This window comes from Pinus tabuliformis, chromosome 9, assembly GCF_031772625.1.
Source record: "Pinus tabuliformis cultivar Carrire ecotype Pingquan chromosome 9, CPIR1, whole genome shotgun sequence".
Taxonomy (NCBI): Eukaryota; Viridiplantae; Streptophyta; class Pinopsida; order Pinales; family Pinaceae; genus Pinus; species Pinus tabuliformis.
This window is the reverse complement of record NC_142307.1, coordinates 1,981,640,146-1,981,657,881: the sequence shown is the minus strand read 5'-3', so window position 1 is coordinate 1,981,657,881 and position 17,736 is coordinate 1,981,640,146. Positions and strand designations below refer to the sequence as shown.

The 17,736-nt window shown below is 36.3% G+C and overlaps 1 protein-coding gene across 1 annotated transcript in view; it reads right to left on the bottom strand.

Annotated features, from left to right (window-relative positions):
* Positions 1–5,880: 5,880 nt before the first annotated feature.
* The window catches only part of LOC149156954 (uncharacterized), a 48,403-nt gene continuing 36,547 nt past the window's right edge, over positions 5,881–17,736 (bottom strand). Inside the window, exon 2 of the mRNA XM_089438898.1 lies at positions 5,881–6,693. Coding sequence (XP_089295024.1) covers positions 6,163–6,684 — 522 coding nt within the window. The 5' untranslated portion in view covers positions 6,685–6,693 and the 3' untranslated portion in view covers positions 5,881–6,162. The remainder of the gene's footprint in view (positions 6,694–17,736) is intronic.

Here is a 17,736-nt window from a genome sequence, read left to right as displayed (position 1 = left end):
TCTTTTCTAGTTTGGGTGTTTTTTCTAGTTTCACATAGATCTGTACAAGTTTTATTGATGCTTGCCATCTTGCTTCAATGAATATTGTTTCTCTTCATTGTGTTATTTGTTCTTCTTTCTTTAACTCATTCCTCTAATTTATGGTGCTATATGAAGTTTTTCTCATGCTCTTCCTTTCATGCCTTTCTTGAAGTTCTCCATGGCGCTCTTTTTCTAATGCCTCTATGGACATTTTTCCCTTTTTGATCTGTCCATGAACTCTTCAACAAATTGGTTCCTCAAACGGTTTTCCCACAATGATTTCTTCACATTCCATCTTAAGACCTTGCCTTTTAAAAAGAGAAACATCTTGGAATGTGATTTTATTTTCTTTGTATGAAAACATTATCAATTTCTTACACATTAATATTAACTTTACCAAAAATATTCCATCCAAGGATATCCAAGAATAGTATCCACATCATCCATAATGGTAACAAAACATATTTATCCATGGGAATCTTCAAATCCTCAAAAATATGAGCATTTTTGCCCTCCACGATGTGTTCTTGGCATGCCTTGCATGGACCTACAATATTTTAACAAAGTCAAAATTGATGATATTATACACATTATTGCAATTTATGGAAATAATGGCCTTCTCCCACTTATGGCATCCATGACCTTGGGACAAGATTTTTTCAAATGAAAATGAGCCCCTATTGGTCTCTTTATCCTTTTTCATTGCATGTGACCACCTATCTATAAATACATTTTTTAGAGACCATATGTTGGAAAATACTTTTTTTAATTCTTTTTCTAAAATTTGTAACATCTCCCAAGGGTCAAACATCTTCCAACATGTGGCAATGTCAACTCTTAGATTAAAGTATAGAATGTAATTCTAGTGAGTGATATTGGCTTAATACCATTTACATATTATTCAATTCTAGGACCATTAAATTTCCCATGAAATACATTTACCTGTGAAACCCATAAATAGAACTACAGTTTTGAAGAATTAGCTTTCTTTTCAATGAATCTCTTTTGTGTGAGTAGGGCTTTTAAGGACAACTTTAAAATGGTAGTAGCTTACTTGATACTACTAAAAAATGTTGCGATAACCCAATCCAGAAATTATATCAAATCATGTTGTGGGATAACTCTAAAGGCATTTGGCCACACTAATAAAATTATGTTCTAATTGTAATATGTTTTTATTAGTGAATGAATGTTGTGATATAAAAACTTTGTAAATTCTTTAATATTGCTCAAAAACACTATTATGACCCCATTTTATAATGACATATTGCATTGATCTACAAGTCATCAAAAGTGGTAATAAAACCATGTTCCAATTGTAGTTTGGTTCTGCAAGATTTTGATGCTATGATTTAAAATGGTCACAACTTCCTCAATATTTCTTAGAATCTCTATTATGAACCCAATTCAAGAATGACATTGAATTATGTTTATAATGGCACCAATCTAGATGCAATCTACTACATCAATAAAAAGTTGTTCCCAACACACTTTAGATAAAAAAGATTCCCAGATTTGTAAAACCTCCCCACCCTCTGCCCAATTAATAATAATAATAATAAATCGCCCAATATTAACCACTTAATCCTAAAGTTCATTTAAATAATTAGATTATTAGTTTTGCTAAATAAATAAAGTTATTCCAGAATAATAAAGTGAATTCTAGAATTGTTGTATTTCATAAGTGATAGGTAGCCATTGCTACAACCTTGTCATGGTGAATATCATTGAGTACTCAATCAAGAGCACAGGACATGTTGATACAACGCTGGAGAGGTTATATATATGCTATGCCTCTCCCGCCTCGTGTAAGATTTTTTCTAATTAATAGAAATTGTGTCTAAGGACATTTGTGGAAATTTTATCACCCACTTGCCCAAATTAATGTTGTATTACTATTTGTTATAATCTTGATTCACAATGAACTATAATAGGATAATACTTCGAAAGATATCAAATGAACCAACATAATAGATGAACTCAAGAATATAGAGAATACCCTTAAAAGTAAAATAACGTCATCCACTCCTTAAGTAATCGCTCCATATGCAATGCTTATTACAATACAAATTCAATATGTTCAAATACAATTAAATACATGTGATTTATATGTTGTTTTTCAATGTTATGGAAAATGTGATAAGGTCTATGCATATGGTGTTTTTGCCAGCCCTAGCCCTTGTTTCCTTATTTTTTTTACATATAAAGGAAACATTTGTGGCACAATTTTAGTATTAAAATCCTATATATATTGCACTTATTAACAGTTAGAGGGGTTTTATTTATAAAACAAGATAAAACACCACACACACCAAAAACAAAAACAAAAAAACAAAAGAATTTTCAAATAATAAATCAAATAGACCATGTTTGAGTGCACTAACACCATAACCATAGAGGTGCACCTTGCAAGGACATATTAAACATGAATTATAATTTCTAATAATATTCTTGGAGTACAAATACATACTATGGAGTCCTCAAACACACTAAATAAATAATATTTATCACGATTTAAATGGCATGAATGACAAATCATCAAGCAAATATAATTTTTGATAATTGATGCCACAAGGGTCTTAATTTGTGTGTGGATGTCCAACAACCCTCAAAACCATAAAGGGATGTCTCCTAGATATCTCCAATTTCAAGGGGAAATGTCCATGGTAATTCGAGGACATCCCTAAGGATGTCCCCTATCAAATGGGGACATCCCTTATAGTGCCTACGTCCCTAAGGATAAGGAAACATATGGGGCTGAACACCCAAAGATGATGATGAATCAGTCGCCATGCTACATTACTATAACCAAAATGAGGGACAAATTGTGGAAGTGCGAGGAAACTTGGCAAGGTATGTTACTAACCAAAATATGTTTAATGGCAACACACATGGATTGGTAAAGAAAATCAAAACATAGAGAACAACAATAACCAAAAAAAAATTAAAATCCTATTGAATTGAGGAAGAACAAAACATATCAAATTTAACATTAGAAATGTGGAATATAATATTTTTCATAGCAATAACCTAGTTTGAAAGGTTTCATTTATTTTTTTGCATTCTCTAACTTGTGAGACGCCTCGATCAAGTTGCAAGGCAAAGGATGTGATGAAAAAATATTGAAAGCAGTTTTAATTTGTTTTAGTGTATTATTTCTTCTAAGCATCTTAATGGATTGTAACCGTTTTTCTATATATCTTACTTAGTGAATTCCCTTGGTGATATGAACAAAACTTAATTTCAATGTCATGAGTAGAAAAGAAAGATGAATGGTTAAAAGTAGATTTAGTTGAAATTTGTTTAATAAAAGGAATCCAAATATTTTGAATTCTTTTGAAGCCACTTATGGTGAAAAGTAGATTCAGTTGGAAAGCGTTTAGATGAATGTACCCAACGACTTGCAAATTCCTTTAGAGTTGTTTGCACCTCTTCTTCTCTCTTTCTAGTTAACTTAGTTATAGGAATGTTAACATCAAAACAAGTGATAACATGCACAAATGGTTAAATTGATGTTGAGAGCACTAAGATCATGCAAGACACGACTTCTAAAATGCATTTACTCTAGTGAAAACTTGTCCTTAACAAACAATGGGACACAAATTGCAACATTGAAAAGAAGCATTATATAACTTATGTCTTTTGTCAAGGATATATCATTTTGTCTTTGAGGTTTCTGCGAGCTTCATGATTGTGTAGATTATCTTCCGGATTCATCGCATTAGGATATATCATTTTTTTCCAAGCAAGAGGTAATATTTATTTTTCAGAAGATGTACACCTTCCTACAAACCCCAACTTTCTTCTTATTGGTCATTTTAAAAAGGCTAAATGGTGCAAATGGAACATTCATTCACTAGCGAGGGTGGCAAAGTATTAAATTGTTCCCTAGAATCTTTTTCTTGCTACATTCTACGCCAATTTGCATGACATGTCAAAAAAGGGATGAGGTTGGGTGCTAATGCCAAGTTTATTTCGTAAAATAAATGTCCCTTGAACCTAACACCAAGGTCGAACAAAGACTCTCTTTTATGGTGCAGGGCCTGTAATCAAAGGATGATATGACTCGAAATGGGATATATATGGCGTTAAATGTATACATTACTAGGTAGATTTTATTACATATACATTTACACATTACATGCACATTTAACCCCATATATGCAACCCCTTTGGGTTATATCATATACATTTAATCCCCCTTGGGTTCATATCAAAAAATGTTGCTTGAAGCAAATTTTCAACCTGATGATTGGTATCCCTAATCTTTAATACCCTTCTTTGAATTAATTAAAAAAATATTGTGACTTCAAAACAAAAAGTTGTTCCATCTATTTATATGTATTCACTATTTGAACTAAATAGAAATAAAGTGGTGAAAGTTATAAATGCAACCCTCATTGTGCGTGGTGAAAGTTATAAATGCAACCCTCATTGTGCGTGCTTTAAGCTCAAACATATCATGTGTTGGTTTTCTAGATTGTGACATCATGGTCCTCATCACTGCTGAGAAACTTCTTACATAAACATAATCACATATCAATAACTATCAAATATATGAGGGTAAACAAAACAATCTGTGAAACTAATATCTTGGATACATAAACAATACACATATGTATCAATCAGAGAGGATGTTATAGCCATTGGCAAATTTGGTTGAATCATCAATAACAATATTCCCCGTTTAATACCTCATGACAAAATATCTAAAAAACATTTTTAGAAACAAACAAGAATTTAGAAAACATTATTGGAAAACAAACAAAAATTCAATTGGCCATAATGGTCGTGATGCACATCCTGCAGTAATGTAGATTCAATTCACTTCACTAAGTGCTAAGGCAATTTGGACAGCCAATTGTGGAAATCTTTTAGAATACCAAATTGTTATAACCGCAACCTTGCCATCTTCCAATTCTGCTATGGGCTTACACGCCACTAAAACCCTAACCTTGCCATCTTCCATTTCTGCTATGGGCTTACATGCCACTAAAACCCTAACCTTGCCATCTTCCATTTCTGCTATGGGCTTACATGCCACTAAAAACCCTGGAAAGTGTAAGCAATTATCCATTCTTCCAAGACAACCACATCTTTTGAGAAACCTTCTTGATATGGCTGTTGCATGGAAATGTCTGGGTGAAGAAATGGGTACCAAACAAAGGGTGTAAAACATTTGGGATTATGAGAATGCAAGTATATTAAATTTCCTTTGAAAAGATGATCACTAAAATGCTTAAATATTAAGCACCATGTAATAAGTCAATAATTAATTTACTGTTTTTTCATCTTATTCGTTGGATGAGAAAAATGTGATATTCAACCAACAAAATGAAAAGTTTATGATGCTTAATGTTGGTCATTAAAATGCAAATATGGTGAGTAGGGGTATGGCATGGGGAATAGAAGTATCCAATCCACATGTGACTATGCTCAATAGCTTTATTGAGCACCATGCAGAGTTCACGAGGAATCACGAGCATTGGTAAGCTACGCTGCCTACAATATATAGGTAGTTTCACAGGTATAAGGTATAATGGAGGTCAAACAATGGGAGAGCCTTCAGGAGGAAGGAAATCACGTTTATAGTTTGTTCAACCTATATGTCTTCCTCAAATAAAGCTTAGCAAATATATTAGTTATATTTATTAAATACTCATATTAATAATTTAAAGGACCATATTGCTGACAATAATTTTATTAATTTTCAATCAGGTCTAGTTTCATGTGTACTTGACAGCCATATAGGAGATGTATCAGTTTACAATAACTTGTACCGAAATTATAAAACATCAAACCATGATTTGAACAGCTTTAAAAAATGACAAAAAGATCAACAATATAAACAGTAGCCAAAAACAGTTAATCTCAAAGAGAGCTATTAGATTAATTGTTTATATAACCGTGACAGACGTTATTACCAGTGCATCACGACACTTGAAAAAGCTCTATGGGAAAATAGCTCCGACTCAATCACTTCACTCACCAGGCGGTTTTTTTAACTCATTTTTGTTTGGCGACAAATTATGCTCGGCCAAAACATGCTCAAATAAATTGTTCATCAATCTACAATTATATGCAGAAAAATATGAATCGGTAGTAAAAAAAATTGTTAACCAATGTTTCAATAAATTATCATCATCCAGAAGCAACAAACTGCTGCTGCTGAACTTGCCTTGCACAATCCAAAAAGGCTTTTACAGCTTCAGCACATTGTAGTGGATCCTTTGGGTGATCCTTGTAACACTGTACACAAGTATCTTTTGCCTTTAAGCAGGGCATAGCCTTCTGCTCTGGCATCCTGTACTCTTTCTCATGGAGCTCCTTTGCATTGCGCTTAACTGCCTCCAATAATCTGGCCTCTTCCTTCTGCAGTTTGTCTACAACTCTTTCGCCCTCATCAAGAACTTTACGAATAGGATCCAACTCGTCAGCAACAGGAGGAAAGACCCCTAGAGGAAGCAGAGAGGGCAATCCTGGCTTCCATCCTCCAGTCTCCTCAGAGGGCTTGGGATCAACCCTTGGGGCCTGATTGCTTGGACGATCTGATCTAACAACCTTTGGTTTAACTTTAGGTTTAATGACAGGTTTTTGATCCCCCTCACCAACAAGCCTGCGAATTAGATCTGAGCTGATCTGAACTTTAAATGGTTCACTCATTTTCGCAATCTGGATGAATGAAATCAATAAATGGATGAATTTAAGTGGCACTAAATAAGCATAAACTTCAATACAAGGGTATAAAGGAGATGAAAGAGTTAATTCAAGTTCCCAGAGCCACATAGAAGGCTTAAAATCAGATTATAATTCCAAAATATACTAAAATACCCCAAAAGCCCTGATGCATACTTTGGAGATCCAGTCTCACCAGATCTCTGTCTCATTTTATTTCACAAACACAAACAAAGAAAACAAATGCCACTAGTTTACTTAAATCAGAAAACATGCTGCCCAAGATTTAGAGTTTCCTTGCACACTACCAAATAATTCTACATGAGAATCCAATGAAGAATTTGTATGCGTAGACACCTATGATGCAGAAAACTTTATAGCACCTTCACTAAACAAAGTTTCTACAATACCAGATCTGCCACTCGGAATTCTTTCTTAACTTGTTTATTAAGGGGATTTATGTAATTTTTTTATACAAACGGATAGTGCCACGGAGAATGCAAAATGTAGAAAAATGCAGTTTCAGGCTAACTGTCATGAATGCTTGCAATGATAATACTTTCCCTTTTTCACAAGACTTAAAAAGCCGTTTAAACTTCTAAATTAAATACTTTGCTTCATGTATAAGAAACCATAATTAAAACAATACACGAAGTTGAGAATTACTTCAATCACTCACAAGGTTCATAACACGCAGACCCATAACAGAACCTTGCAAACAGGAATTAAACATTTTAAGAATTACCAAGTTCATTAAAGTGCATTTTTCGTTAAAAAAATATTGATATAGATATGTAAGAACACTGATGGAGGGAATTATTTATATCATATAGTGAAATTATGGAAATTGCTGAGTTCTCTCAACATCAATTAATCAAGCCCCTCTAAAATCTTGGATCTCTACTCCAAACATCGTAGAGTCATTAGCACAATAAGACCAACAAGGAAGATATAAACAGCTGAATCTACAGGATAAGGTTATTGTAGATTAGCAGATATGAAATGTTAAGGCTGCTTTCATGCAAGATGTTTTTTCATCATTATATATTTATGCAAGATTCGCAGATGTCATGAGTATGAAAGGACACCAGTGTTAGCATCTTTGTTTAAAATATATTTAGATATGTTATTAGTTATATCAATAGTGTTCATTACATTTCACCCCTCATTAAGATGCACAAGCCAACAACAGATCATATTCTAAGTCCGGTACACAAATACCTTTATTCATTATGAAGATGGGTAACAAAGTTTCTCAAGCAAAAGGATGTTGTATATGCGACGTGGATTTTAATCATGTAATTCACCTGATGATATAGGAACTCTAATGAAAACTGCCTCAGTTTCCTAAAAATTGCCATAGACATCCTGATGGAGTGATTGATACTTCGTCCCTGCTTGTTATCTTCTAATGAAATCATTTTAACTTTGATTTTATCATTGCTATGGTTATCTAATAGTCACCACTTTGAGAAATAGGGACCAAAACTTTATTGATGGATGTAGTGCTTATCAACTTATCTTCTGAAGTGATGGTTTAAGCATCAACTTCACTGAATTCTTCTATTTGGCAAATAAATTTACCTCGATTCTGATCATTGAAGTCATTTTTAATTCTCTTAATTTCTGTCCAAACCCATATCATCAGGAAAGACATCCCACATCTTTGTCTTTCCCTTCAACCAATCATCCCTCTGCTTGCAAATAAGACGAAGGTTGGTGTGCACATACACCATTGTCTCTGCCCTGAACTGCTCAAGCCTACTCTTCTTGACACTATACAAATTCCCATATATACTCCAATTCCTCTAGCAACAAGAGGATGAAGTCACCTAAGAGAGGAGCCTCATGGGTAACTGCTGTAGAGGAGGGCTTGTTGCCCCATGAGTTGCCCACCAAGAATAGGGCTTCTTAGCCCCCCCTGTCTCTAATCACATCATATCTTGCAAATCGACCAGTGCCAGTGGAAAACTCTGCAAAGGCATCCTCCACCTCATCAAGGGATGCTCTATTCTGAAAATTCCACCTCAATGCATCCTTCCTCCCCTGTGAAATTTCACCATCCATGTGAGGAGGGAATCTATAGGAAGGTCCAACGTTCAGAGACTCATGGTTGTAGTATTTTGGGTTCAATGAGTGAGACATACAATGCAAAGCTATGCAATTCTTGTTCCATTTGCTGACAAGAATATCCCATATGGTGGTGAAGAAGGCTTCTGATGATGTCTCATACTTGGGGCACTCACTCTGTAAAATAATGGTCCTCACAGACTCAATCATGGAATCCCATCCCCATAAACCTCTCATAGGATGGGTTGGTCTATATCTACAAATCGTAGCAAAGCAATGATAGGGTCCATGATCTTAATAAGTAGATCTAACCTCTCCCACCAAGCATCATCTAACACTGTGTCCTTCACTCTTTTTGAGGCTGCTTGATCTATCTTTCTCCAAAAAGACCAAAATTCTTAAATAACCATGGCCCTAAGAGCAGTCTTGACCTCCCTCAACCTCTTCAACATGATGAATGAAGAGGCAAACCGTGTATTTGCAATCTTCAACAATGATAGATTGGTGTACTCCTTGAAGATTGTGAAGGCATTTGTATGATTTTGTACAAAGTTACGGATATGTCGTGCATCCTCAATAATACTTCCAATCCAAAGCACATCAGAAGCAATAGATTTAAGTGTTAAATTCAAAGAATGGACAATGCAAGGTGTCCAAAATACTTGTGGATATTTAGCTTCCACAATCATGCCAACAACCTTGCAAACAGATGCATTATCTGTAATGATTTGCACACAAGAATCAACACCTACATCTTCAATAACTTTAATGAACAACTCACCCATATATTGTGCATCTTTGTATTGTCCAAGTGCATCCACTGATTTCAAGAAAACTGGTCCATTCAAGGAAGACACCATGAAGTTGATGAGTGGGTGGCGTGCTAGATCTGTCCATCCATCAGAAACAATACTAACCCCAGATGTTGGCCATGCTAATTTAATAGGCTCAAGCATTTTGTCCACCTCTTTCTTTGCCTTAGTCAACAATGTGGTTCTAAGCTTCTCTGACCCAGGAGGCACATACCCTGATGGAGCCCCTTGAGTTAGAGCTCAGCACATCTCAATAAATAAAGGTGAGCGTGCAACATTAAAGGATATGAAGTTCTGATAGAAAAAGAATGCAATGGTGAGATCAAGCTCTTCTCGTTTCTCTTTCTGAAAAATCTTGTCCATTGGACCAAGTGCCACTACCTTTCTTTTTACTGCTTGACCCACATCCCCACCAAAACTCTCAAATGGAAATTTGTTGCTATCTTTTCTCAAGAATGGAAGGGGATCATCATTCTTGTTTTTTTTAGATGATGCAGCCACCCTTGCCACACCAACATTGGCCTCTTTTTCCATTTCTTTCCTCTTAGGTAAATACATCTGTGTACATGCTCCAATTCCACGACCTAGTAAAGCCAACAAATGACCTTTCACACGGTAATAAGTGCTCTTGAAATGATTGTTGCAATAGTTGCATTTCCAAGCAACATTGCCTCCTCCCTTCAACTTGTTGCCTGGCCCTTGATCTCTTGTGACATATTTCCACAAGGGATATTTGTTTTCTTGAGTCTGTTGTCTTTCTAAATTAATTCTTCCCTCAACATTTGAAGTTGTTGTTGCAACCCCACTTCCAATAGAGGGAACACTTACAAACCCTGATGAAATTGGAACAAGAGGGGCATCACCAATGGAGACATTCTTCCCCTTCCTTTGCCTCTTCCCTGCTCCCCTTGATTGAGCCATGAATGCTGTAAAAAAAATAAAGAAAAAATGCACAAACTTGTAAAAATATGCACATGCAAACTGCTGTAATAAAAATGCAAAAAAATAGAAGCAAAATGCACTTACCTGTTGCTTGAATCACCTCTAAAATGCTCCCAAACCCTTTGCTAGTCGCTCCCACACACCCACAACAAGAGACAAAATAATGAGGGTGAATTGAGCCAAAACCGAGCTTTATGGGCCGCACGGCATGCATTTCTAGGGGACACGTGTCCCGAAATTGGGACATGCTCAGAGGATTCACGTGTCCATCGAATCCCACATGTCGGACACGCTTGGAGGACACGTGTCCCAACAAATCGTGTCAGATCCGTGGGATTCGGGACACGACAGTGGTTTTGAGCGAATCCGGTTTCTTAGGTTTAGGCTTGGCATTAACTAAGGCATTCACAATGATTGACTAAGATGCTAACACCTTCTCTAATTTTGACACTGGCTAGGGTCTTGCCACTTGTGAAGCAACTTCTCTTGCAAAGAGGATGTTCCTTCTTATAGAGTTTCTGATTTTATTACAGGGTCTAGGTCCCATCCCTATCAAGTATTTGAATTTGATCTTTCTTGTTTCTTGTTTTTGGAGATGTTCTAGGCACTCCCTCAATACCATTGTTACTTAATGTACTTTTATTTCCCACCGACTTATTTTTGTTCTCGTGGATATTGACATAATTTCTTTCTTTCGTTCCCTTCATTCTTTGTAATCCCACACACAACTGCAAAATTATGTGTTCAGATATAGAGTGTTGTAGCCCACCTCAATTTTCCTTTTAGACATTGTTGAAATTCTTCTACTTCCATGACATACACTTCTTTCTTTCCCTGTGCTTGTGTCTATTCTTAGCTTATTGCTAAGAGTATTATGTTAATAACTAGAATATTCTGGTATTAGAAGATATCTTAGCATTCATAGTCCAGACCTAACATTTTAAGTTGCTCTAAAGACTAAAGTGCTCTTACAACTGTGCATTTCATACAATATATTTGAATGAAATAAATTTTCTCTAACTTGAAGACATGCATCACCTGGTACATGCAAGGATGAAATCAATTTGTGGCGACTTTTCATAACAGACATTCTCATCCTCTCCCTCAACTTTCATGGATGGCCATGGCTAAAACAAACCCCCAACTAAGTGGTTTCCATTGACATAAGACATGTCACATCATCACTAGATTGAACCAAATCAGTGTATATAATATCGCCGAAATATCGGCGATTTTCGTAAATATCGACATATTTTTGGCGAGCCGAAATATCGCCGAGAAAATATCGCGATATTTTTGGCTCCCGAAAATATCGCGATATTTCCGAGATATCGGCGATATATCGACAAAATATCGCGCGACGATGCAAAAAATCGCCCAGCAACAGTCAAAAAATTCCGCACGGCTATAAAAGTCCGATTTTGTTTTTTTTCAATCATTTTCATTCCTGATTGCTGGAGAAGGAAGGGGAGAGCTATGTGCTTGTTGCCAAGGAGGGTTTGAGCTTTGAATAGCTATTATCGCCACCAACAACGAAGATTTTGTTGATCTAAGCTTGAAGAACAATGAGACAATTTCATTTCTTCCATTAACAGGTATGTTCAAATAAACCCCTATGTTAATGAATGTTTTGTTAGTTTTAGGATTGTTCTTGCTTGCCTATTTGCCTACAATCATTTTGCTTGTTTTTTTTTCCATTTGAAAAGATTTTCATGCCCATGAGCAAATGCAAGGGTTTTAAATTTTCTCCATATTTGGAGAGCAAACTCCAATTTTTTTTTAAACTTTCAAATACACTCTCTTATTGTCATTTATGGTTTTTCATTGAATTCACATTGCAAAATTGCAAATAATGTAGCAAAAACACTATTTTGTAAAATGATGTGGTTATTACTTATTAAGTTATTAATTCCAAAAAAAAAATTGGTGCCCCAAGTTTGAGTTAGCCCACTACAAAATTCAAATATGCCAAAAGCCTTGGACCCATTTTGGGAGTATCATAACCCTGATGGTGGGACAAATCAGGCATATCTTACATGCAAATTGTGTGGAACCAGGGTGACAGGAGGGGTTACAAGACTGAAATACCATCTGGCTAGACTCAGTGGACATGATGTTGGGATTTGTACAGTTTCTAGTCCGGAGCTTATACAAAAAGCTCAAGGCAATTGATGAAAAAGACAAAAAGAAGGAAGAGACAAAAAGAAACAAGGCTAAACATGCAAGTAGATCTTTCGGGATATCTTCTCCTGATTTTGATGTTGAGGGTAGTGGGAGGGGCTCCATAGCTGGCACATCATCACCTACTACTGCTAGTGCGAGGTCATCATTTTTTGTTCCAGGAACAGGACATGGATCACAACCTAGCATAAAATCGTTTGTTAAAAAAAAGGAGAAGCAAGAAGAAGATAGAGTCATGGGGAGGTGTATTTTCTGGAGCGACTTACCTCTCAGCATCACCAAAACCAATCCATTTTGGCAACCAATGTGTGATGCTATCGTTGTTGTGGGCCTAGGGTACAAAAGTACTACATATAAGGAGTTGCGGGGGCCAATTCTTCAAGCAGAAAAGCAGGACATCAACTCTAGATTGGCGGAGTTGAAAAAAACATGGGAAGTTACTGGATGCATAGTGATGTTTGATGGTTGGACAGATAGGAAGGCTAGGACCCTTCTAAATTTCTTGGTACATTGTCCTAAAGGTACCATGTTTATTAAATCATTGGATGCATCAGAACATATCAAAGATGCAACAACGATATGTGAGTTGCTAGATGGGTTCATTCGGGAGATTCGTGTGCAGAATGTGGTGCAAGTCATAACAGAAAATGCAGCTAATTATGTGTCTGTCGGCAAGATGCTTATGGAGAGGCATCACACATTGTTCTGGACTCCGTGTGCAGCACATTGTCTCGATTTGTTGCTTGAGGATATAGGGAAACTCTCCTTCATCAAGGAGGCGGTTGATATGGCTAAGAGCGTCCCCAAGTTTATTTATAACCATGCTTTTATTCTTAGCCTCATGAGGAGGTTCACTAGAAACAAGGAGTTGCGGCGTCCTGCGATCACACGTTTTGCCACAAACTTTATTACTCTTCAATGTTTGCTTCGATGTCAGTTCAAGTTGAAGCAAATTTTTGTGTCTGATGACTGGCGTAATTGTAGATACAGCAGGAGACAGGACAGGAAAGCCATTGCAAAAATGGTGTACTCTGAGACGTTTTGGCGTGGAGTAGAAGACGCATGCTCAGTTAGTGAACCTATAGTAAAGGTTCTCAGATTGGTAGATGGGGAGAAGCCTGCAATGGCTTATTTGTATGAGGGCATGGATAGGGCCAAGGAGGCCATTCATTCTTATTATGCAGACAAGGGTTCTGTTGGCCTTGACAGGCAGATGATGTTATGGGATGTCATTGATAGTCGGTGGACAGGGATGCTTCATCGACCCATTCATGCAGCAGCACTCTTCCTCAACCCCGCATTTTCATACAAATGCAACTTTGATTTTGATGGCGAGGTGATGGAAGGGCTCCATTCCTGTATTCATAGGATGGTACCTGATCCTGAGCTTCGTAGCAAAATCAATCGCGAAAAACAGTGTTATCGGGATTCTGTTGGCCTAGTTGGCTTTGATGATGCTATTAGGGAAAGGACCCTCTTCATGCCACGTAAGTGACAAGTCATCACTCATTAGAAATTAAAAGTTTCAATTTAGAATTTCCTTACTTATAATTCTATTTTTTTTAAATTCAATTATGTAACTTTTATTTGAAAGTTTAATTATGTTTCAAGTTTTTGAATTTTTTATTTCTTTATTTTGTTGTAGATATTTGGTGGTGACGCTATGGTGCAAGGGCACCAAATTTGCAGAAATTGGCCATAGGAATCTTGAGTCAAACATATAGCTCTTCAGGGTGTTAGTGCAATTGGAGTGTATTTGAGAAAATACACGCAAAAAAACACAACAGAAAATACCTTTTTACTTCTTTTTAGTTGACACAAGTTAAAACCCTGTACCAGGATGATCCACAGGGAAGAGCCGGGATAGTTCAGTTGGTAGAGCAGAGGACTGAAAATCCTCGTGCCACCAGTTCAAATCTGGTTCCTGGCAAGATGTCAATATCCATGTCTCCATATCCATCTATCTAAATCTATTCTATCTAGATGTATATCTACATACGGAGACACCCCTTTCAACTTGGATACCATGAGGTGGACCCTGAAAAGTTTTGGAATAAGAAGGGGGAATCCGCAAATCTTCCAAACGTAGAGCCCGTAAGGCCTTGAATCCAAATACATTACCTACAATGGAAGTGAACAAGTTAGTAACAGAACCTTCTTCGAAAAGGTCTAAGGGGTAAGCTACATAGGAAATTCCATTTTTGGATATTCTAACGTAGAACATGGAATACCTGATGGGTCGAATATGACAACACCGTTTTCCCTAGATTTATCGAGGGAAGGGGACAACTTGCAGATTCAAATTAGCTATTCTATTTCGTATGAAGACGGTGAACGAATCCAAGTAATGAGTGATATAAGTATTCCAGTATAACTTTGAGCTCCAGCCTTCAGTTGAGCAATTACACTTATTGTAATTTTTAATTTTTAATTGATGACCTTCAAGTGTCAAGAGTCAAGACTCAAGACTCATTAGTTTTTTTGACACTCTTACAGGTTGGAGTTCGCACGCCTCAATAATTTAGTGTATGTACATTACAACATCCGACTTCAAGTGAGGCAAATAGAATCACCAATGGATCCAAATGCCATTTCCTTAGGCAATATTGATGTATTGTCTCAGTGGAGGGTGGAGTCTGAGGAGCCCATCTTGGAGGAGTCACCTTCATGGTTAGAGCCAGATGATCCATTAGAACAGTGGAAGAGGAGCAGGAGAAGGAGGAGGAGGAGGACATTGTGGGAGCATCAGCATCAACACCATCTGCTATAGATATAGGAAAGCACGGCCCCATACCTAGCACTCATTATTTGACATTAGGTAGAGAGGCAGGGTCAGGGCCTTCTACTACTAGGGGCAGGCCTGGCAAACAGCCCATCATGTTTTCCCGTAAAAAGGGGAAAGGGCAGTGATTTCAGATAGATAGCTGCTAGTTTTATTTGTTATGCTACATATAACTCATAATGATGAGATACTTTTATATATGTGATGTTATTTTGTATTGGTTCTCCACATTTGAGTCCTTGAATGGACAATTATCAGGGATCAGCAGGATTTGGTATTGTCTTTCATGTATCATTTCTATTTGACATCATATATATCAGTGCTTTCATCATATTTATGTGCCAATGTGTTTATTTCATGTTGTTATTGCTTTATATGTTTAAAAATCTGAAAAAAAAAATGAATATATTATGCATTTTTTATGCTTGCCGATATTTGCCGATATTGCCAATAAGATATTTTCTGGACCCTTGCTGATATTTTGCCGATACCAATATTTTCAACACTGAACCAAATACACCAAACACTGTTGGATGGCAAAACGGATACAATGCACATCAAAGTAATAAAAAAATAGCAAAACTGTCTGGGCATCATTGAGTAGAAATACAACCAAAGCTACAAAAAATAATGTTGCAATGTTGGACACAGGGGAACATAAAGTTCAAAATTTTGATTGCTGGATGAATGACTATGCATGCATGCCTAAAGTTCAAAATTTTGATTCCTGGATGCATATGATTATGCATGGGTAGGCTATAAGTGTAGTCCTTCTTCTATACTTTTATGTTGATTTTAACTTCAGGAAAAAATAATATTACAATTAAAAATAGCATCCCCGCAAATTATGGGATGAGGGGAAATCTTAAAGAAAAGTCTGATCAAAAGTGGACAAAATACACCAAGGAATGCAAATCAACCTCATATGTTTTCCCTGCAATTAAAAAAGACATAGCATTCACACTGCAATTGTTGCATATTTCTCTGCAGAGCCCAAAGGAGTCCAACAGTGATCCCAAGCACACCACAAATCTAGAATTAAAGGTTTACAAACAAGAAAAACTCCCAAGCATGTACAGTAATCATATATAAATAGGTAGCAAAACACTTCATTTAAGTTATTCACCATCAACCAGCAGAAATCATTCCTTGTTGGCCTTATAATATAATTTCCACACCTTATTGATTCATTTCTCCATCAAGACAAATAGAAAGAATGGAATCACAATGGGATAACCATCCACAAGGCACTTTTTCTGCTTCATTCAACAGAAAGTACTTAGAAAGGCATGATGTCTACACTCAAGTTGGAGCAAAGTGAGAAATAAAAGTGACATAATTCATCATCATGACAGTCTTATCTCTGATTCCACACAACAAGCCTCCAAAGGTACCTGGACCCCACTTTTTATTTTCTGCAATCTTTGATTTTGTTTCGCTGTCTATTCACTATTCAGTGTTGCACCCAAGTGTTTGAGGGTTCTAACTTCTTGGCCCTTATACGAGAGTCTCATTGAGTTGTCATTTATATGTTGGAAAGTAGATTCAGAGTTCTTTCCATCAACAGGTCCTATAAGGGATTTATGAAGAAGAATAAAAGTTAAAAGCTATGAATTTTGTTGTTCATTGGCAGCAACCCCCACTATAAAGGGGAAAATCATCACAAATTCTGTCATATCTTGCTGTTGAAAAGCTAACTCAAATATATATGCACATAAAATCTTAGCTTCAGATTTGCGTTTAAAAAAGCAAATATAATGGAAATTATCTTCTATTTTTGCATCAAACCCTTGCTTGAAAAATATGCCAAAAAATAAGAGCAAGGCATGTTCAAATAAGGCTAGTACGGAAGTGTGAAAAAAAAATGATGGATATATGTGATAGATTTATTCTTTCAATTGCTATAGAAAGAGAATATGAAAATGTAAAGATGCATGTTTAAAATTAGAAGATGATTCCGAAGAATGTTATGCAGACATGTTTCAGCCATGTGATGATTGATATATTCTTTCAATTGCTATACAAAAAGAATATAGAAAATGTAAAGATGCAAGTTTGGAAATAGAAGATGCTTCTGAAGAATGGCATGCAGATATGTTTCGGTCATTTGATGATAACTATTTCGAACTTTTCTTTGTATAATCTACTCCTCTGTATGACGAATCTTCGTTCAGAGAGAAGTTACAAGAGGCAGATATGATCTCCCAACTTCTCTTCGATGAGTTTCTTCCTCTGTTTCATGAATCCACTAGT